At 36.1% G+C, this 21,398-nt stretch overlaps 5 protein-coding genes across 5 annotated transcripts in view; 2 read left to right on the plus strand and 3 right to left on the minus strand.

Annotated features, from left to right (window-relative positions):
• The window catches only part of CtsL4 (Cathepsin L4), a 3,274-nt gene extending 2,313 nt beyond the window's left edge, over positions 1–961 (plus strand). Inside the window, exon 7 of the mRNA XM_088047030.1 lies at positions 13–961. Within this exon, the coding sequence (XP_087903156.1) occupies positions 13–208 (196 nt within the window). The 3' untranslated portion in view covers positions 209–961. The remainder of the gene's footprint in view (positions 1–12) is intronic.
• Pi3K21B (phosphatidylinositol 3-kinase regulatory subunit alpha) lies at positions 685–15,623 on the minus strand. Its single transcript, XM_088046997.1, has 10 exons — positions 14,989–15,623; positions 14,822–14,905; positions 14,267–14,338; positions 13,858–13,905; positions 12,767–12,867; positions 5,478–5,612; positions 3,583–4,183; positions 3,323–3,530; positions 2,345–3,274; positions 685–2,286 (listed from the first exon to the last, which is right to left on the minus strand). The coding sequence occupies exons 1-10, from the start codon at positions 15,179–15,181 to the stop codon at positions 1,806–1,808; spliced, it is 2,853 nt and encodes a 950-aa protein (XP_087903123.1). The 5' UTR covers positions 15,182–15,623; the 3' UTR covers positions 685–1,805.
• A 912-nt stretch (positions 15,624–16,535) lies between these two features.
• LOC148167345 (nischarin) lies at positions 16,536–18,445 on the minus strand. Its single transcript, XM_088047028.1, has 5 exons — positions 18,209–18,445; positions 17,708–18,160; positions 17,473–17,664; positions 17,262–17,429; positions 16,536–17,213 (listed from the first exon to the last, which is right to left on the minus strand). The coding sequence occupies exons 2-5, from the start codon at positions 18,146–18,148 to the stop codon at positions 16,644–16,646; spliced, it is 1,371 nt and encodes a 456-aa protein (XP_087903154.1). The 5' UTR covers positions 18,149–18,160; positions 18,209–18,445; the 3' UTR covers positions 16,536–16,643.
• Positions 18,446–19,884: 1,439 nt separating this feature from the next.
• Positions 19,885–20,549, plus strand: LOC148167346 (uncharacterized). The gene is made up of 2 exons (XM_088046903.1): positions 19,885–20,051; positions 20,110–20,549. The coding sequence occupies exons 1-2, from the start codon at positions 19,885–19,887 to the stop codon at positions 20,480–20,482; spliced, it is 540 nt and encodes a 179-aa protein (XP_087903029.1). The 3' UTR covers positions 20,483–20,549.
• On the minus strand, positions 20,538–21,286 carry LOC148167347 (uncharacterized). Its single transcript, XM_088047045.1, has 3 exons — positions 21,097–21,286; positions 20,883–21,050; positions 20,538–20,834 (listed from the first exon to the last, which is right to left on the minus strand). Exons 1-3 carry the CDS (start codon positions 21,130–21,132, stop codon positions 20,628–20,630), a joined length of 411 nt encoding a protein of 136 aa, XP_087903171.1. The 5' UTR covers positions 21,133–21,286; the 3' UTR covers positions 20,538–20,627.
• Positions 21,287–21,398: the final 112 nt, after the last annotated feature.

Below are 21,398 nucleotides of genomic sequence, written 5' to 3' on the forward strand. Positions count from 1 at the left end.
TTTTTTTTTTAGTTCTGGGATTTACGACGATGTGGGTTGTAGTTCCAATGTGGTTAACCACGCGATGTTGATAGTCGGCTATACAAAAAATGCTTGGATTTTGAAAAATTGGTGGGGTAGTCATTGGGGTGAAAAAGGCTACATGAGACTAAGAAGAGGCAGAAATAGGTGTGGCGTGGCTAATTACGCGGCTTATGCTTTAGTGTAAAAAATATGTACATTGGGAACCTTTTATTATTTATTTGAGATGACATTCAACAGTATAATGAAACATTGTTTTTTACAAATTTAAAAAATACTATATTCAAAAACGTTAATAAATCTTTAACATTATCAAATATTTATAATCTAATATTAATAAGTCATGTACATGAAATTTTACATAGATTAAGCAATGAAACGTCTGAAACTTGCACAAATGAAAAGGGACAAGAATTAAAAAACTGTTGACATGTATCATCAAATTTACAGAAACATCATTTCAATTTGAATATCCATTATGTCTCCATTAATCACAATAGAAAATAAAAAAATCACTAAGTTGTATGTATACAAACTACGTTACTGCACCAGACTTCTTCATAGTCCGAGACTAAGAAAGCACACAGCCGGAGCAGATATTAAAAGCCGTCAATTGACAATCGTTGACGAACAACTGCAGTTCAAGTAGAAAAATAATAAAACTTTAATTCACATAAATTATATTTGTACCTCTCCAAAAACTGAAGAAAATAAACTCAACATTACAATCAATAATAAAAAAGATTCTCGATATAACACGTTTAATACTTATTTCTTTTCAATAATCACTTTGTGACAAATGAAAATGGATAAAATGAATTTAAAATTCAAGCGTTGGCGGATTCGCCGTGATTAATAAACATAAAACGAAGACGAAAACCATTCTAGATATATGAGATTTGAAGTGTATTCTACAGTAGAAAAATTCACGTTTTAAAAACAAATGTAAAAAACATTTGTACTCTCGAAATTAAAAATATCCTAAAATAAATAAATACTAAAGTGTTTCCAAAGAAAGCTAAACACGTAACACTTTAAACATTGCACAAACTAATCAAGTAAAAGTTATATGAAGATCACATAAAATATTATCTAGAATGCTTTCTCACACTGCAGAAATTAGCGAACGAAGTAAGTAGATACATGTGTATCTTCGTCGACGAACCGACGCCTTTCTTTCGAATGGCGTCGCGACGTCACAATGGATATCAGCTAATGGCTATTTTGGCAGCAGCGTAGGAGCGTGACGTATCTCTGTACCAACAAAATGAAACATAAAGCTTGAACTTAAGACTCGAGATATGCCACTGCATTCGAAATAAAATGAAAGTAAAAAAAAAACACAAGATTACACAGATAAAAGTTTGACTAGAGTCGCATATACCTGCAGGCTCTGATATCCTGGGGCTACGCTACTGCTTCAAAATGTATATACAGTTGAAATGTCAGAACAGAAAGGCCTAGAATAAAAAACGTTGAATTCTCAAAAATAAACCAGGCCATATTGATACACCGCACAGTCACACACACACGTGCTTAGGTTGTTATATATAAATCTAAGAACTTCTTCTTTAGTACACTATCACAGTCATTTTAACCTGTAGATTAAGCAAAAATGTTCTTCAATTGTAAAACTGTCACTTTGTATATGTAAATATATTTGTATGATACATTACTTAATGTAAATTTGTTACAGTTTTTGGAAAATTATCACCATCGTAAAATTTAAGATTATGGAAATATAAAAAGTCACAGCAACTTTGAATTATCACATCACTCTCAAATTAACAGTTGTACGTGGTGCTTGATCCAATATATCGATTTTCGTTACTATATTTCCATGCTAGAATAGGATGGGCCAACACGGTATTCAAAGAATCGTTGTGAATCTCCAGAGAATTAGTAGCGTAGTGCAAAACTAAATCCTTCAGAGTAGGATAAATGTTGTACGGCTCGGCGAAACCAAAACCTCTTTTCGTCTCGTTTATAATACAATGATTCGTCACCTTGTTGCAGGCAATCGACAAAGCGTATTTGGAAGTTCTGGATGGTCGTATCAAAAAAGTACCATCGGGTTTACCAGCCAAACATTTCTCTGCGTCGTTTCGCGTATAATTCAACATCAACCAAGTACGTTCGTCGTTGTGTATCAAAGTATCTACATCGCACTCTTCACCCGATTCTGCATTGTATTCCTCGTCTTCACTGTTCCGGTTGAGGACTTGATTTATCTTCGTTGGACTCACACCACGTTCTTGCAACCATCTAGAAAACAATGAACAATGTTAATCTGTGAGATTTCGAGGAGAAATGACTAAAATACCTGATATATTTGTCTCGTTCCTTCCGCAAGCTCTGCACGATGGGCTTCATCTTGGTCAATTCCCGTTCGAGCGTTCTATTGTAGGCCTCCTTTTCTTCTAAAGTCTTATCTAAATGCTGAGAGCTCTCCTGCATCATGGTCAGTCGTTGCTTTAGTAATTGCTCGTTGACAGTCAGTCCAGCAATCTCGTGCGGTTGTGCTTGTGATCGAACCTCAATATGAGTTGCGATTTGCTCCTCGAACACCTTCACCAACGCCTTAAGAGCCTCTAACGCTTGCCTCTTGCTAGATACCTCTTGACTTGTCTTGTTCAAATCCTCCGTTAAGCTATCCAATACTTTACTTTTATCAAACAGTCTATTTTTTATGTCTCTTAAATGATCCCAGAGTTTATCGACGTCTTCAGCTTTCGCGTTGTCTTCTTCGAAGTTCGTTTTGGAGATTGGATACAGTAGTTTAATATCTAAAGATGCGTTGTATTGCGACAACGAATCGTGCCGAAAATGATTGATTAGTTCCACAACCGAACTGAAGGTGTAAGGTTCCGTGAATCCATACATTCCGTTTTTATGGCAGATTTTAATAAGTTTGTTGGTACCACCTTTGCGAAGGGTAAGAGTGTATTCGCCGCTTTTCGTGGACGCGTCTCTTACTAGAAATGTTCCGTCGGGGGTGTCTTTCAGTTTTTCGTTTACTTCTTCGCGTTTGATGTCGCCCCAGTACCATTCGGCGTCCTGGAGCGACATCACGTTTGATTTTTCTTTTTCGATTGTATTGTTTGAAATTGTACTTCCTCCCATTCGTGATATTACTCGTCGAGGAGGTATAGCTGGTGCGGAGGCGAACTCGGGTAATGTAACGCCCCAGTTACATTTGAGAAGAAGTACCTCTAGGATTCTATTGTGAGATTGAGTATTGTAGACCACTTGACTGAAAAGAAAAAATTAGATTTGTTCACTTTTATTGATTATAACTCACATAATACGTTCCCAAGGTGGTCTAAGAAATATGTGGCATAGAGCTTGAATTAGAACAGTAGGGGGACTATGATTACCCCTAGAGTATTCCATCTTGCACATGCGACACAAGTGAGCCATTACATATTTTAATGTAGAACGATGGCTTTCAGGTAGACGTTCAACGTAGCCTGACAATGTCTCTGCGCACACATCGTCAGTTTTCATTTCTGTAAACAAAGAGATATAGAACACATCTCCTAAACCATTACGAAATCTTACTCGCAGCATCCAAAAAAGCATCGTACCACTGAACAGGTACAAGAGGATCAGGTAACTCCCGAAGAAACTTCTTAATAACTCCCGCTATACAAACCGGACTGAAATCGTCCAAAACTAGATTACTCCATCCTTCATTGATCTTCTCAATCAATTTCGCCATTTGATCTGGAGGCGGCGTAGCACTATATAAATTATACAATTCCAATGTTTCATCGCGTTCCGCTTTCGCCTCCAAGTCCGCGATAAACTTTGTGAGGAAAGAAGGAGCTTCTTGGATATCACCTGGGAAGAATTGCATGCACAGCCCCCGCCCAAAAGTGGCGGTACAAGGGGACAAACCGGTAGCGGCACACGAACGATGAGCCACAACCCCACAGTCCTTACAAACAAACCCCTGATGCAGGAGTCCTCGAAGGTATTTATTACATTTGCCACAACGCTCCAAGCTACTAAAGCTGTGTTGGGCTAAGTTGTGAGTGTGGGTACTGTCAGAGTCCTGCTCATCCGTGATGGCTTTGTTCTCTTGTTTGTTGGGATCCAGGAGTTCGTCGATGCAGGAAAGGATGGCTGCTTGGTAAAACTCGTCCTTGATGCCCATATTCTGAAGATTATAAACAGTGGCTCTTAAGAAGTCGTTATTGCGGGCCCCAATGTTTGTTAGTCTTTTAAATTATATACTAACAAACAGTGACTACTGTATGGTTATTGTCAATAAATACTGTTTTCACTTTGCTTATTGAGGGATAGAAACCTTTCAATCTGTTATAATCGACACTGAAGAAAGATAAACAAGCGTGAAATAATATTTTTCATTGTTTATTAATCCTAATAATAAGGGTTACTCAAGTTTAAGGTAACGCCCTTCAACGCGGTGATGTAAAATAAAAACTGTCTTTTTTGTTGCTGTTTATGTTCCTGCTAGTCAACACTTTTTGTTTATATTTGCATTTATATTTTTTGCTTGAAACTTCTTTTCTGAAACTAAAACACCCTACGCTTATTCAAACGGTTATGAACGATTTTCTCACCGACCTTGTACTGTGGTCAGTTTGATAATTTTGATAATTCCACAATATAGTTAGTGACCATATATCACTTGAAATATGACGCTCTTACCATTTTAGAACGTCCCCAAAATATTTAACTGCGAGCATAGAATTATCACCGCTTTAAAATGGAGTAACTTTGAATGGTTCCATAAACCGAAAAAAATTCCACGTACAAATTGATAAGACCTTTATTATAGTTTAATTACCGTTTTTTAAATCTCGGAGAGATTTTTAATTGCAAAAATTGTATCACTGTGTATAAATAAAACCATTATAATCTTTGCCTTTTTTAAGCCAAGAGTGGAAATTCTTTTTATTACCACAATAAATATTAAGCTTAGAAATACTAAAAAAATCGCTTCTTCGTGAAAACTCAAGTTTTAAAAAATGACCACGCGCAGTCCTCATGGCAAATATTAGGATTTCGATTAGATGACGTATCCACAAAATGCTTGTGAAGTTCAAAGTGTTGCCGTTCGAATTAGCATTGATTTGAATAGAAAGAGTTTGAAATATGTACGCGTACAAAGAAGCAGGAAGGAATTTCTAAAAATTGATACTAGACACTTTGTCGCACGATGATAGTATTGACACCTTATCAGTGATCGAACGACAAATAAGATAATAGATATTAGCGGCGATGGTTTTTGCATCGTTACTTAATATTCAATTTTTGGTTGTCTTGTTGCAGTTCATTTACGTCTTATGCTCCCTAAATGTGATTAGTCTCATTAAGAAAAAGTCGCGCTTATCGTTGCAGAGATAGACGAAAGTATTTTTGGTTGGGTCAAAGGTTTTGGGGTTAATTTTTTCAGAATAAGAGATAAGTAGAAACGTGGTGCTTACAATTAGCTTTTCTTTGTCGAGGTGAATCAGGTCTGCTCCTTTGATATCCTTGTATCGGAAGATCTCTGAACAGACGTAGAGGTTCGTTGCTGCCATCCATTCTAAAGTTTGTGAAGATGTCCAGTCTGTTACAGGCTGAAAGAGGAATTGTCGTTATTAGCATTTTGACAATTTGGGCATGTTTTTATCGATCGATTTTGGTGGATATAGAGAAGGGAAAAAATATATAATTAAGTGCGTTGTAGAAATGAATCGGAAGCGTTTTATGAAGATTTCCGCTGAAATTCAAATAGAGAGGGTTGAAGGAGATCTTTGGTAAATAGAACGACACCCTCCTGTGGCCCATTAGTTTGGGGTTAGTGAGAGAGATCGCCGATGAAAGCAACGGTAAGACGAGCGCATAGCAACGCGCGCCGCTTTCGCATTGGTGGATTGTACACCTATCCGACGCGACTATCAACTACACAATCGAGAGTAGCAACGCAGTGACTACAAGTAGATACGGTAAAATACACATCCTCTACCGTATCTAGGATGTTACATAGTAGAAACCTAGATCGGAACAGCGCGTTGCCACTTTCGAACGTCCACAGGTTTCACCTGACAAGTTCAAAATACAAATAAGGACGTATAATTATTCATTGGTCCTGACACAGGAATGCCCTGACGGCGACGCCGTATAACCCATATCATCCGATCGATAGTTCTAACTGGTTCGTCCTTAATTCCATGACCAGCGAATGTCCAACAGAATTTCGACGGTTCGTAATATTCGGTTAATCGTTCACATCAACGACGGCCTTGGTTTAAATTTACACCAGATTTATAACGATCTAGGCTCGGGCACCAAGTGCTAGATGGCGAGGCTGGAACGCTTCCTACATTTTCTCAACATACCAGCTTATCTCAACGTCAACAAATACCGGTAGCTCGTATTTATACACATATTGTATGACTGTATCAGCACCCTTGCTGATTAGAATAAGATCAGCAATTAAAAATCGCCGTGTTTATAATAATGTAATCGCGTGACCCGCGATAATAAGGTTAAAATTTATAAAACAAATCGACCAGCCTCTTGACTATATACATAAATGACGCTATAGCAGCTCGCGTTATTAATTACGTCCACTTGCCGGAAATTTCGGTAGGGTATATAATATGTTGGGTTATCCGGCTCGGAGGGCCCGGAATTTGCCTTGAAGAATGCCCCTATGGTGAGATGCTGGGAAACGGTGAGGGGCGGGCGCCAACTCGGAAGCCTCGAGAACACGTGTGTCCTGGTGCTGTATGTGGCAACCAGTCCTGATCGGCACACAACGGCAACATTGTACAGAGCTGGCAACCTTGACGGCATGTCGTCAACTCATATAGGTCACGCCGGAGTATAGCGTAACGGGCGACCAGCCCGTGGCAGGTCTGGTTGACCCCACATTCGTAATTTCAAAAAAGACACTTCTTGTTTAATCATTGCCGACACTCTCACGAACCACTCGTGCCTCTCTGTCCCAAGGTAGCACAGAGCTGATAACGAAACGAACCCGCAAGGACAAATCACGACCATCTACAAATGCTTGCAGGTAGAAACCAAATGCCAACTTCTTAATCGCAGCCCATGGGCATAGTTCACCCTCATCGTGCGAGGAATTCACTCGCAGTTTCTGGGAAAACTAGGGGTCACCATTCCATTGCATTCTACTTTCCTCGAAGCAAAGTGCAAAAAATTATATTGCTTATCACATAAAAAACTACTCAATCAACTCCACGTGCATGACCTGCATAGCCAAACGAAATTTCGGGAAGTCAAAGTCAAAATCAAAAGTCTCAAGGTCTCAAGAAAGCGTTATCACCAGACGAAGAATCGAAACACGAGTATGACCCCACATTTTTAGTAAAAATCATAAAAAGCGATAACGATATCTTAGCATCCCGATATTAAAACCAATCCAAATAAATAATTCATCCTACCACGAGGCCGATGTCAAATTTTGCTTCAATGCGAAGTCAACAACTCAAGGAATTTGCTCGCAATTTCTGTGAAAATATTTGTAAATGAATCAGTTGCAGTGCATTGTTTCGCTATTACCAACGTTTCCTACATATCTTGAGTTTCTTCATAGAAAAAATCAGAACAAAATTAGTGCTTATCGCATTAAACTCTTCACGTGCATGACCTGTAGTTTACCAATGCAAGAACGAAATGTCACTGCACGAATTTCTTAAAACAAAAAATAAGCATTTTTTTCTCACAGCCAAGCAAACTGCAGACTATTGACACTTTTCAATTTTGGCCGAATTTTTACCACGCCCTTATCCCACACAATAACCGGGCTTTGAACTTGGTTTCAATTCTTTTTTTGTGGACATTAAAGGTATTTGCAACAATAAAAAAGTAGTAAAATGCTGAAAAACATTTATCGGTTGACATCTGACTCTTAAAAATACACGTCTTGGATTCAACCAATTAAAAATATTTATTTCTAGTTGGGTGCAATTTGATGGGATTTGGTTATATTTTGTCATGGTTGCGTCGCCGGCACTCACGCTTAATTGATTTCAGTAAATAAATAAAGTTTTAATTAAGACTCCTCGGATCAATTAAGCCGTCGATGTGCTATTATAACAGACATCCTTAATAACATGACACATTGCAATAAATAAATAAACAAAACTCAACGTCTGATGGTGTTTTATTTATTTTATCGCTAAACGCCTGCGCTACCGAGAAATTCATAGTCGATATTACGGTTTATATCATCGCAATTTCACAATTAAGAACGTCACTTTTACATGAATTTTTCATAACAAAATTTATTAGAATGAGGATGTCATAATAAATGAATTTGTAGCTCGCTTTAAAATGTCAATGTCAATCACATTTCCATTCTTGCGGTATTCAAATGGGTGAAAAATGTACATGTGCAACTGAGGCCTAAATGTCAATAAAAACACCCAAACACGAAAATTTCGATCATATAAAAATTCCCTGCCCCCACACTCCTCCACATTGAATAAAATCGACGAAAAGAACAGCAGAAGCAAAGTGGCCACAAGTTGCATTCAACTGCGATTTTCTTCGGAAAATTAGCAATGCCTATATTTTAAAACTGGCGTTTTATTCAAATGTCAATGCCAAAATTACAATACTATTTTGAATAAAAAATTTATCATATTCAGAATCGGGATTGAATGTAATTGATTATGCATAGAAAAATTTACACAAAAATGTTTGCGATGGGGGATGCCTCCGGGTGTTTCTGGAGAGCTTTTACTGAATTTCTAGACCGAATGCACACTTTTCCTCTTTTGACACACTTTTTTTATACAACGTTATAAATCATTTTAACTTAGATAAGTTTCAGTTTCTCTAATTACTTCTAAAAAGCATGGATTTTAGATAAGACGAACAGCGGAAAATTCTGAAGCAGATTAGTGTTGAAGAAAAGATAAAAACTCATTTTTATTCTTGTCAATGTGCAAAAATGACCTTGGAATTGAGTACAGCTGGTTTTTGACTGGCAAATTAGTAAAACATGTTTCTTCCACCTCGTCTCGGACATTTTGACTTATCATCCATCAATTAAACAACACTGTAACACAATATAACCAATATTCTCAACCACATTCTCTTCCTTAAACCAGTTATTACAAACTAGTGTAGTCGATTTAAAATTAAATAAATTTACGCACAATCTTAAAATAACAAATCGCCGGCTTACAGGTGAATTTTCATTTTTCCACTTTCTCTAATTTACGTAATCGGCTAAGCATTAATTCTCCGTATTACTCCCATATCCGAGATTCTTTGACAACTGCGTGAAATTAAAGACGTGAAATCCGATAAAATAACTCTTTTCTGGACTAGTTAAAATACTTGGTTTAAATAAGAGCCACAAGTTTAATCATTACGGTTACTTTATCTTATCTTCTTTTATCATATCGGCGCACCACAAAGTCTATTGTGTGGTATACTTTGATTCCTATTGCGATTATTAGTAACCAAAATTTCTAGAAAACTTATCGAGTTAGTGGGAAACATGTCTACTTTGATAAGCAGTTTTGTTATTTTTATATTACACATTGCAATGCAGCTAGAGTAACAGCAAAGCGCCGATTCCTTAGAAACTGAATAACCTTTACACATTATCTACACTATCATGTATCCTAACAACGTATATCGCTTTTCCTTGATTTCCCAAAGATCCCGCAAACATAACGATCGATCATGCATTAATAGAATTTTGTGGTTTAACAAAAAAATACCTTTTCCGTACAGTCAAAAACAAAACCAAAACCAAAATTTTTTGAAAATACTTGGGATATGCCGATGGTTGCGTAATGTTATTAATTTTTCCTTAACAAGATAACTAAAGAGGGTTTTATTGATATGGATTTATAATAATGACAGGTGATAGACACCGAGATAAAGTACTTAAGTGCTGGAATTATCGCAACCCCGTATCTTTAATTATCTCAACCCCATCTTTTTTTTATTATCTTAGAGTGAGTGAACCCTCTATCTTTTGATAAAATAAATCGTAAAAGTCACAAATTGTAACGTTGAGCAATGACCGAACAAAACCCCGAAAAAACTCGCAAAAAATCGATGAAAAATACTAATTGAACAATCGCTTGGAAAAACATTTTAGCGGAGCTAGAAGTGAAGGGTCATTAATATGTAAATTGACTTTGTCGTTCATTACAAAATTATTTTACCCGAGAACTATCCAAAATAAAAAAACGTACCTTTGCACGTGGCTAGAATAGTCTAAATTCAAAAGCCATGATTCAATGAATATTTTATTGTGAAATAATTTAATCTTATCATAATTAAAATGTGGAGAGAAACTCGCTTGAAAAGTCGGACGGCGCCATCGAGAAAATATTCGTACACATTCGATCTCTTGATTAACAATTAATTAAAGTTACCAAACTATCCACAACCTGTCAGTGATCCGGAGATGTTCGGCAACTATATCGACTAAATATCGAGGGTCAAACGATAAATTTCATATCAAACGTTGCAACGATATTAATTAATTCGATTTAAAAATATTCAATTCTTCGTTTGACCTTTAGCCCGAACTTGACGTATATTCATCAAAATAGTGACCCTGCACAAACTCCAGGAAGGGTTCCAAAGACCAAAGAATTCGACTTCCAGGTAGAAACGGGTTGGGAACGATCAAACCACAATTTATACTGATAAAAATTCAATAAAAATGAACCCTGCTGTTGATTTACGATTAGCAACTGACCAAAATACGTCACTGCCTACATATGTGCCGTAACGATTTTTTCTTGGCAAGTTTTACGTTTAGTTCTTGCGTTGACATATCCGAGCAGTTATGACTTCCTCTGTTATTTTTTTATTCGAAGCAATAAAATTGCAGACCTTGTTATCATGCCGTTTTAAAAATAACAACGGTTTGATCGTTTGAAGGGGAAGTTCAGAAACACCCTTCTACAAAGCGGAAATGGCAGAAACTCCCTCTCGACTGGGTAACCAAAATTTTATTATTGTAATTTACGGTGCTATTTCAAAAATATGTCGATAGTGTTAAAAATAAACGCACATTTCTTCTATATATGTATCATAGAAGGGTGACTCGACTTTCTGATCAAACAACCATTTCTATTTCAGTTGCGTATTTGCAAATAAAATCTTTCAATTGAAATTGTTCGACAATTAATGTTCTAAAGAAAATGTTTGAGTCAACATGAAATCATTTCAATAGAACCAGAAGTTGTGTGGTTGCTTGTTACGCAGTAATTAGGACGGTGATAAATCCATTTTTTTTTTTTGATAATTTTAATAAGGAATGTTTTCCACGGGAATTTTTAATTTGTAATAATGGTGTGTTTCAACTTTATTGTTTCTGGAAACAATGATTTTGCGCTGAAATATCGGGCAATTAGTGGTGTTGATATAAAGTTCATTTTCGCTGTTTTCTAAATGACTAAACATGACGATGTTCTCATTTTTTCTTTCAAAGTACAGTCGTACTTCCTTGAAGCCAAAGTGTAAATACTAGATTTTAAAAGATTTCCCAGTTGGGAAAAAAATTCAAAAGAACATACTTGCGAAATTGAATTTTCTTTTTCAACAAATTAACGTTTTGATATAAAGTTCATTTTCGCTGTTTTCCAAATGACTAAACATGACGTTCTCATTTTTCTTTTAAAGTACAGTCGCACTTCGTCGGAGCCAAAGTGGAAATACTCGAGTTTTTTGATTTCCTAGCAGCGAAGATATGAAAAGAACATACTTAGAGCATTGAATTTGATTTTACACGATTTTGTTCAAGGAATTCAAGGAATTAATGTATTGATATAAGGTTCATTTTCGCTTGTTTTCCATATGATTAAATACGAGATTTTTTTCCACAAGTTATGAAAACTAAATCGAGCAATTACATAGTATGTACATCCTTTTTCTAGATTCTCGATTTCAAAAAAATCTTGGAAAATTGAATTTCATTCGACTATTTGGTTTGTACGATAATTGGATTTTAGAGTTGTCGGACGGAAATAAAAATAAGTTTTTTTGCGGATTGAAATCTACTTTTTAAAGTGAACAAATCAGTGACCCCGCAACAAAATTTTTCGAAACAATAGAAGATATTTCAATTATTGGTGAAAATAGTTTTCGCAAATTCGTATCGGTCAGAGTTCGAGTGGAATTTCAATTACAGTTCTGGACACAACGATAAAACGTATCAAAAAATCGTCAATTTGAAAGGAAATGCCGAATTGCTCTGGAAAAATGCGACATTGGAAGGTTTTTGAGCGATGTTGTGAATCTGCGCAGTTTTGGTGGTGATGGAATTTTTGGGTTTCAGGTGAATGATGATTGATTGTATTGGTATTTTATTGGAGAAGAATGTGTAAAGTTAGCATTGTTGAAGAGAATCGTGTTGTGGTTTGGCGTCGCAGCTGGAGGAGTAGGAAATAGTGGTGGAAGGAAATAAAAGTCCGCACTCAGCATGTCTTTTATGAAACAACGCAAATAACACGTGAGGATATATGCAAAAGAGTGCGATTTACATACTGCAACATTGGACTTGATTAAGTTAGCGACTTTCATGCTTTTTTTGTGGGACGTTAGAATTTTCACTAGGTTTGGAGACCGTGGGGTCGGCGTCAAGGTCGAGGATTTGAGCTCCGCGGTCGGGAGACTTGAATGATTGCGAAGAAGCAATCCCGTGCGCGATTATCGATTTTATGGAAACCGATTCGCCTTTGTTCCGGCCGGCGGCCAGGCCGTCAGCTGTTTGGGGGTGGCTTACCTCATCGTGGTCGGAAGTCGGTGGCGGCGGCTCGTCCGTCTTAAGGCAAGCATGCTTGGTGGAGAATCGAGCGCACATCTCGTGGAAACACGCCAGACAATCTGAAGAACAAAATGAACCACACATGCAGCAGCAGGACATCTCGCAAGAGCACATCAAAGGATGAAACGAGACGATGCGGGCGCAGAAGCCGGTGCCGTCGACGTCGGCGACCTCTTTGGGACCGGCCATCGCGTTTAACGCGCTTAAGCTACTGTTTATATCACACACCATAAAGCCTTCCAGATCGACTTCCGAAGAGCCCGGACGACTGACTCCTCGCAACATGTAATTCTCTTTGTCGATGTTGACCAGCGGCAGAAGTGCGGAGTGCTTGCAGTCCGGCACCTTCAGGCGACGGTACATTTTACTGCTCCCGGAGCTGCCGGTTGCACTGGCCTCCTGGGACTCGCGTTCGGAAACGCTCATCTTGTCATGTTACCACAGTTTGCGACTTAAATCGCAATTTCAAAAACCATCGACACACTCTTACCGCTTCTACGAAACTGCCTGGTTCAATTATTCAATTCTGAACCTATCGAGGCGTTTTCAAAATACGCGTGCGCTACGCTTACAAACTTGCGCAGAGATGTCCAACAACGCCCCTTGCCCCGCGCGAAGAAGTGCCGAGCCGGCTTGAGCAGCTGTTCCGAATGCGAACATGCCCAAATCCAAAAATATCGATGAACGACCGACACCAAATTACGCCTGCAATACTCTAATTTACAAAAATTACTCGAAAATCGCACTCGATTCCACCGCAAATTGTCCCACCATAGTGGTGTGAGGTATGACCTTGATACCACGCGGTTGCTCTAAATGCGGTGATGCCAAACTTACGATTCATCACCCTACTCGATATTAATCTTGACAGCCCCGGATTTATTTCGCCGATTGTAATGTACACGGTTTTGTCTTATCTAGAGATAACACCAATCGAGACAGTTTCAATTGATTTTCCTAGACTTTATGGCTAAACTACAATTTTAGGTGCTAATGTTCTTCCGCATCGACTCGTTCCACATTGCGCCAAATTTGAACCACATACTCACCCTTGCATTTTTCACCGACCAACCCTTGGCCCCAAATGTAGTCTTCACCTTTAACAAAAAAGACTACACTAAATAAAAAGCCCTACAACCACTTGATATCAACTTCAACTGTAATTTACATTAGGTGTGACCTCCATAAATATGCAAATAGACGCTACAAGTGATGAGAAATTCAAAAGTTTACCTTGAAAATTCAAGTGTAATTTCGAAGACTTCAGACAAAATTTACACACTTATTAACAAATACACCTAATAAACAAATAATTGCGAAAACTTAAAACTCTATAATCGCAAGAATGTCACACTTTTATAACACAGATAATGCTCAATGTTAACCACTGGAAAATTACCAGAATTTTGATAACCCATGCACCCTTTTACCCTTCGTTGCAAAATAAGTTCAACTTACAATGTTTACATAGAATAGGTTTCACGAAGAAAGCTCTAGCGACGTTGTGATTACTTTCCGAGGGCTTGGTATCTGAAAACAAAATATAGTTGAAACAAAACTTTTTAAATTGCAACTGCAGTTTGGTCTGATGGAAAATCACTTATACCGCTTTTGCATTTAGAAAAATTCACTGCAAATTACTCAAGGGAATGTGACTCATATATCTCTGGGTCTAAGTACAATATCCATTTGCAAATAAACCCAAGGAAACGCTTCAAATTATTAATTTCGGTGTGGCATTTTTCCGTATTATCTGGACATTTAATTAGTCGCGTTAACTCTAGTCTTATCTTTACAACTCATAACTTGATTACCTGAATAAGGTTATTCAGTTTTATTAAATAAATCTTGGAAATTTTCCTGCTTAGATCAAATGTAATAAAAGACAGAAAACTCAGTGGTAAATTAACAAAGGATATGATCATTGAGTGTGATGATATTGTAAACTCAAGATAGTGATGACAATGACGATTTTGTGATAATGGAGAATCTTTAAGTGATAAAACAAATCACCTGCATCTGATGCTGCTACTCCTAATGCCGACGGGTGGTGTACGGTATTGTTAACTTCAGACCCTAAAAGCTTGACACACTCCACTGGAAGGAAATGAAGAGAAATTTTCAAGTGTATATTTGGTTGCCTATAATTAACGATAAGAAAACTTTGAATTAAATCTTACCAGGGACGTATCCTTCAGATCCTGTTCTTCTATTATAAGCATACAACCATCCAGACTTTTGAAATTCACTAGTACTAAATGGGCTCTGCACCGGTATTTGAAACACATCATCTTTTTGGAATTCTAATGAAGTCGTATCACTTGAAGGGGGAGTGAACGACTGTATAGCCTTATACAACGCATAGTCCCCCATTGCAAGATACCACCATCAAATGCCCCCAATGTGAAACATAACTTCTGCATTACTAAGTTTCTAACCACAATTGTTGAATTATTTACAGACGATTCTGGTGGACCATACATGACTAACCCACTAACTGAACATAAGCGAGAAATGCTTTAGTTGTAACGTCCAGAATCTTAAAATCTTCATTATCTTTATTAATAACAAACCACTTCCTATCAATCAATCCGGGGTGTCCCGCTAATTTCTCAATACACAAATTTGCTCCAATTTTCCATCACTGGTTACGTCACACTAAAACAAGCCCTAACGTGGCTCAAGTTTGCGATTTTAAACTGTTTTACTTTTTAAATTTTAAAAACTGCATTTAATTAGAAACAAAAACAATACTTGCAAAGGGCGCAACAATGGCGTCATAGAATTATCTCTAAACGTCAACGCGCTACCAACTGTAAACACCAAGTCCCTAGATTTTCAAAAACGGCCGAATTAAATCGAAACTTTTTTCAACACCTTAAGCTCAATAATAAGCTGAAAAAACGAGTTTGATTTTAAAGTTTACTTGAAGATATATATATACTATATGTATAAAACATTAAAACTCAGGATTTTCAGGAACAGCACCACGAATATTAACCACTTTTGCAACACTCAAATAAACAAAAATTCAATAATAAATGTTTATTAATAAATTAGTTTTTATTGTAAAACAACTTTGTCGTATTTAAATAACTACGCATTATTGACAGAGTTTCGAAGTTCTGCCTAACAATCTTAAGCGCCCTCCACAGTGCAATACGATCATTTTGCTTTGCTCTTGGTTTATCAAAACAAATACCATTGGCGTTGTGTCATACAATCAAGAAATCAGTTTTCCACCAAGCTTATCGTCAAAGTATTACTAATTGTTGTGCGAAGCAAGTTGGCTACGTTCTTATTAGTAGTTGAAGGCAGCTACGTTAAGGTGGTGGTTCTTCTACAATTTTGAATCAGCATTCTCTGAAACTTTCAAAAATGCCTAACGAAGAAGAGAATTTTCGAAAAAGAAGCACGTTATACTTCTTGGCAGACCAGTTGGCGAAGATGGCGCTATTTATGGAAGAAGAAAAGAATGCAAGAACTGAGGAATTGCAGAAATTGCGTGCAATGAGTAAACAGCTCGAGGCAGAAAAGAAGGCAAAAACCGAGGAAATGCAGGCATTGCTTGCACTGAAGAAACGGCTCGAGGAACAAAAGAGCCGACATAATGGAGCTGGAGGATCAAATAATTAAAATGTAAAACATTAAACTTGATTGGAAATAAATATTGTTTTACAGGACTTTTTCACTACTCAAACCTCATATCTTTAAGAAAAAAAAACAATTTAAAATAAATATTTATTCACAAATTAACCTTTTTATAAACAATTTCATGGTGAATATACACTATACATAATCGTAAGTCATAATACTAGAAATGATAATACAAATGTTACGTGTACGCATTATTTGTTAAATCCGGAGGTTTGCCCTCTTTAACAATCCTAAGCGCCCTCAACACTGAAACTTTATCCAACTCATTTTGCGTTGGTCTCTCATTATCTAAACAAATATCTTTTGCTCTGTCTTTAAAATGTTCAAGAACTTTTATTCTATAATCAACAGTCGTAGCAACACAGTTTCCTGTAAGTATTAAGTTTTCTAAGTAGGGCAAGTCTCCAAGGTGAGTAATTTCATCAATATCATCAATCTTATTGCAACTTAAATCTAATGTTACTAAAGAATACAATTTTTTAAAGCCCTTGAGGGAAGAAATACTGTTTTGAGATAAATTTAAAGTCGATATGTTACCGATTTTTGTGTGGAGTTGGCTACATATTGAAATTAAATTATTACACAGACTTAAGTAGGTTAAATTTGATAGTTCCCCTAGACCTGATATACAAGAGATTTTATTGGAATCCAGAATTAAAGTTTTCAAGTTAGGCACCAGATTTATTGACGAGTCAATTTCTATTAAATTATTGTTGGTAAGATTGACTACTGTGACAGAAGTCCAAATCTAAAAAAATATCATTAGTTTTTAGTTTAAGTAATCTAATTAAATTACTTGACTAGAACTGATACTGCACTTATGTAAAACATCACACAGAAGAATTTGACTAATACTGCTCATGTTTGTATTGTGCACATACAACTTTTGAAGAGAGCTCCTTAAGTTTCCTAGAGATGTTATTTTATCCAAAGAAATTTTCATTAGAATTAAAATTTTTAGCTCCTACAAAAAAAATTAGTCTTAGTCACAACAAAAAATGTTTTACCTTAAATGTTGCCAACTCAAATGGTAACTGATTGGGGGTAATATTACTGTTAAGATATGAACTTCCACTACCATTAACTGTGAGCGTCTTCAATTGTGAATAAAAATCCAAAACATGCATCAAATCATATCTACTGTCTGTATTCTCAATTGCTGGAAATGGTCTTTTTAAAGATTCACTCACTGCATGTAACTAAAATAAACTGTGAGAGTTAGTAAAATTGTTCAGTTCATACCTCTAATGGAGTTAAAGTGTAACTTTTAGAAGACAACAATAAATGATCAGCTTCAAGAAAAAACTTGAGAGCTTGACTCTGCAGTAAGAAGTAGATATCATACACATGGAAGTTGAAAAACTCAATAAATACTCTTGGCATCGTTCGTTTAAAATAACTCAAAATCTTCTGTGAGTACTCCTCCAAACCTTTACGACGACTATCTATAAAAATTGGACACTTATTTCTTATAACTTTCTTTGAAGGAAGGATATCTTTAGAAACTCCATGGTCTGCTACCAGCTGATTGTGCAACACAAAAAATTCACTGTAACGATGAAGAACATGCCATTTAACGTCCCCAACGGACACCACAATTTTATAATAAGTTATATTGTTTACTTCCTCTGAACTTGGGATTTCTATGTTTGTTTCTTTTTGATTGAACCAAAAACTTGCCATAATAAATAAAGGCTGAAACAAAAAAACGAGTCTTAAAAAGTTTTAATTAAACTAACTTACTTTGAATGCCTAGGAAAACATTTGTAAATAAACTTGTTCTGAAGGAACAAAGTAAATGTCAGGCGTGACAGTGACAGGTGACACTGACAGTCAGGGTGACCAACATCTTAAACCCGCTGTCGATTCTTATTTTAAATTATCTTTATCTCTGTTATTTTGCTATCTCTATCAGTACATATTTAATTGAGTCACATTGAATTAGAGATGTGAGTAATTTTGACGTTTTTGGTCGGGTCTTAAGTCCCTCATGTCCATATGAGCCTTGAGTATTAAAATTTTTATACTCAATGATATGAGTGACATTCGACGGACTCTTACTATTTTGTAGGTTGGTACAAGGCACGTACAAGGTGGGTACAAGTCAAGCGAGAAGATGGAAGTTTTTGCTGTCATCAGTGACACCTGTCAATCATAACAGTGTGTCATTGTTATTTTTTTCCTTAAAATCCGGTAATGGCAAACTCGGAAAAATGGAAAAAAAGACACCTGGAATTGTTGCTTTTAAAGAACAGTTTGAGAAAAATCTCTCATCTACTACAAAAGGAAGTCATTCAACATGATGTGGAATGGATGAATTTGGTTACCCTGAAGAAGAGCTTGGACAAAGATACAGGCAAAAGTACAATCAGCAAGACGAAACGTGGAAATCAAAACAATAAAATGAAGCCTTTAATGACTACCTTGCCACAATTAAATTTAAATCCAACCACTCCAAAAGCAATAAGATCTTCAATAGATGAAGAGTTTGATTCTGATGAGGAATGTGAGGCTATTGTTAATAACGTTGCACTTTCGACACAAGCAGAATAGAATATCAGTAGTGAAATGAAATATTAATGGATCAAGTGTAGACTGGTGTCTTTTGCTAGAAAGCATGACAAGAATCTACCAAAATAAGAAATAAACTTACTAATGATATAGGAGCAGAAGATAAGAGAAGTTAAGCTGTTGGAAATTCTTATCCACTTCACCTTTTTGATGTTATCGCCCATCAAAATCGACTCCAGCAGCAGCACGTCAATAAAGAAGCGTCCAGGATTTCAGAACTGGGAAATTTTAACAAAACTTAAGCAGACCAAACCGTTCAAGTTAGTCCAGCAGTCCGCGAATTCAAGAAACTAATGGGTGAACTCAATTTAATATAATAAGAATAATAATAACTGTCAAATTAAAACAGATTGTTAGTTTAATATATTAATGAACAAACGCATTCTGTTTTTGTATGCTCTGCAGCACTCTTAATAAAAAAAAAATTGCCTTAAATCACTATAAAATCAAAACCAGGAACGAAGTAGCAAAACTGCAAAACAGACTATGAATGAAGAAGTGGTAAAAAAAGCAAAAGAAGATTTATTAAAAGACACGAATTCCGCCGCAAATAGAAACTTACACCTCATTTATTTATTATTGAACTTGAATCGGTTAAGTCAAATCAAACTTGTCTGTAAACTAGAAAAAGACAAACAAATTGTCCTACCAAGAGTGAACATTCTGAAATGAAATCGAAATATTCAAGATCATTAGTTAGTAAATAGTTTTATTTCAGAATTTGGAAACGGCATTATTGAAGAAGAAAAATGAAAATATAGAAGCTAAAACTATTTAGATATGCAATTTTCCAGTGTGTAGTGATTTACTTTGATTTAACTAAGCAAATTTAAATTATATTTTGCTGAATGAATTTGTATTTTTATTTCGCTCCTTTTCTTTGTTCTTTTTGTTCACCTTTTTTTTTAAAGAGAGAGAAAACATATTTGTCACCTCCCCTTCACATTATTTGCCAAAGCATTGTATTCTATATTTTGACCAGGGAAGACAGCAGCTGCCGAGTTCTTTACGCAGAGTAAGTTGATACAAACTTAGTTCTAGTATATAATAAAGCAATACTTTATTTCAAGCAGGATCTTCTCTAAAACTCATTGGAAGATGTCCGACGCGCATGAGAATCTTAGAAAAAGATACTCAAATTCACTATTATTGAGGAACCATTTGAGAAAAATCTCTCAATCGTTACAAAATGCAACAATTCAAACAGACGTGGAATGGATGAATTTACTTACATTGAAAAAAAAGTTGGAAAATAAAGGCGCAAAAAATTCAGCTAAAAAAGGGACGTGCCAAGCAAGCGCAGTGAGACAAAAAATTCTGCCTAATTGTATAAATGAGGAAAGAGTTATAATATCACAAAACCTTTTGTTGGAGTTAAATTTGAACCCAGAAATTCCTCAGATGAAAAAATTCGGAGATGAAGAAGAGTACGACAGTGATGATTAAAACTAATGTAACATAATAAAAAATATGATGTAAACGCAGGTCTTCTGAAATAAAATTTCACCATGTTTATGTTATATTCTTAATAATATTTAAAGCATAACCATTATAGGACTATTTCAGATAAAACCGCCAACAATTATAACATTTATGTAGGTTTCCATGTAACTGATTGCATTTTTCTGTTTAGTTCCTCTAGAATAATTGAACATTGTACTTGTTTCTCTGTTGAAAGATTGGTGATGACATCATCATCTTCATCTTCTTCCTTTTTCACCTTTTTTCTTCTAATTTTATTTGGATCTTTTTTGTTAGCGTCGTCGTCATTTTCACATTCGCTATTCCTGGTTTTGATCTAGAAACGTATAAAACATCATCATAAAACCCGTGAACTCAAACTTACCTTTCTTATTTGTTTATCATACTCTAAAGCATCATAATAATTTGGCTTTTCCCTACGAACTCTTTGAGTTCGTCTACGAATGTCTGCACCTGGAGACAATACACGCGCTGTTCTTCTTGAATTGAAGAAGGAGTGACCACAAGGACACGCTTTACAAGCCACAGGTACCTAAAAAATTTACTTTAGAGTTGGACAATTGGGGAAAATTTCCTACCTGTTGATCACATTTTGGGCAGTTTTTTGCAATCATAATTGATTTGAAATTAGACTGTTAAAGACGACATGGCAGGATATTTTAATTTGTACTAGGAAACATGAACAATGAATAATAATAATAGAATGTTTTCTTGTTTGTTATTCTTTGTGACGTTTGGAAACGTCAAACGCCAACATGGCGATACTTATGTCCCTAGATATTGGTATAAAAATTCATATTCTACATAAAATTAACTTGATCGCATTTTCTGAAGTCTTTTTTTTTGTCAGGCTTTGTACTACGCCCTAACTAGGCTTAGT

This window comes from Gnatocerus cornutus, chromosome 10 (genome assembly GCF_029298725.1).
Source record: "Gnatocerus cornutus isolate USDA-ARS CGAHR chromosome 10, icGnaCorn1.1, whole genome shotgun sequence".
Classification (NCBI taxonomy): domain Eukaryota; kingdom Metazoa; phylum Arthropoda; class Insecta; order Coleoptera; family Tenebrionidae; genus Gnatocerus; species Gnatocerus cornutus.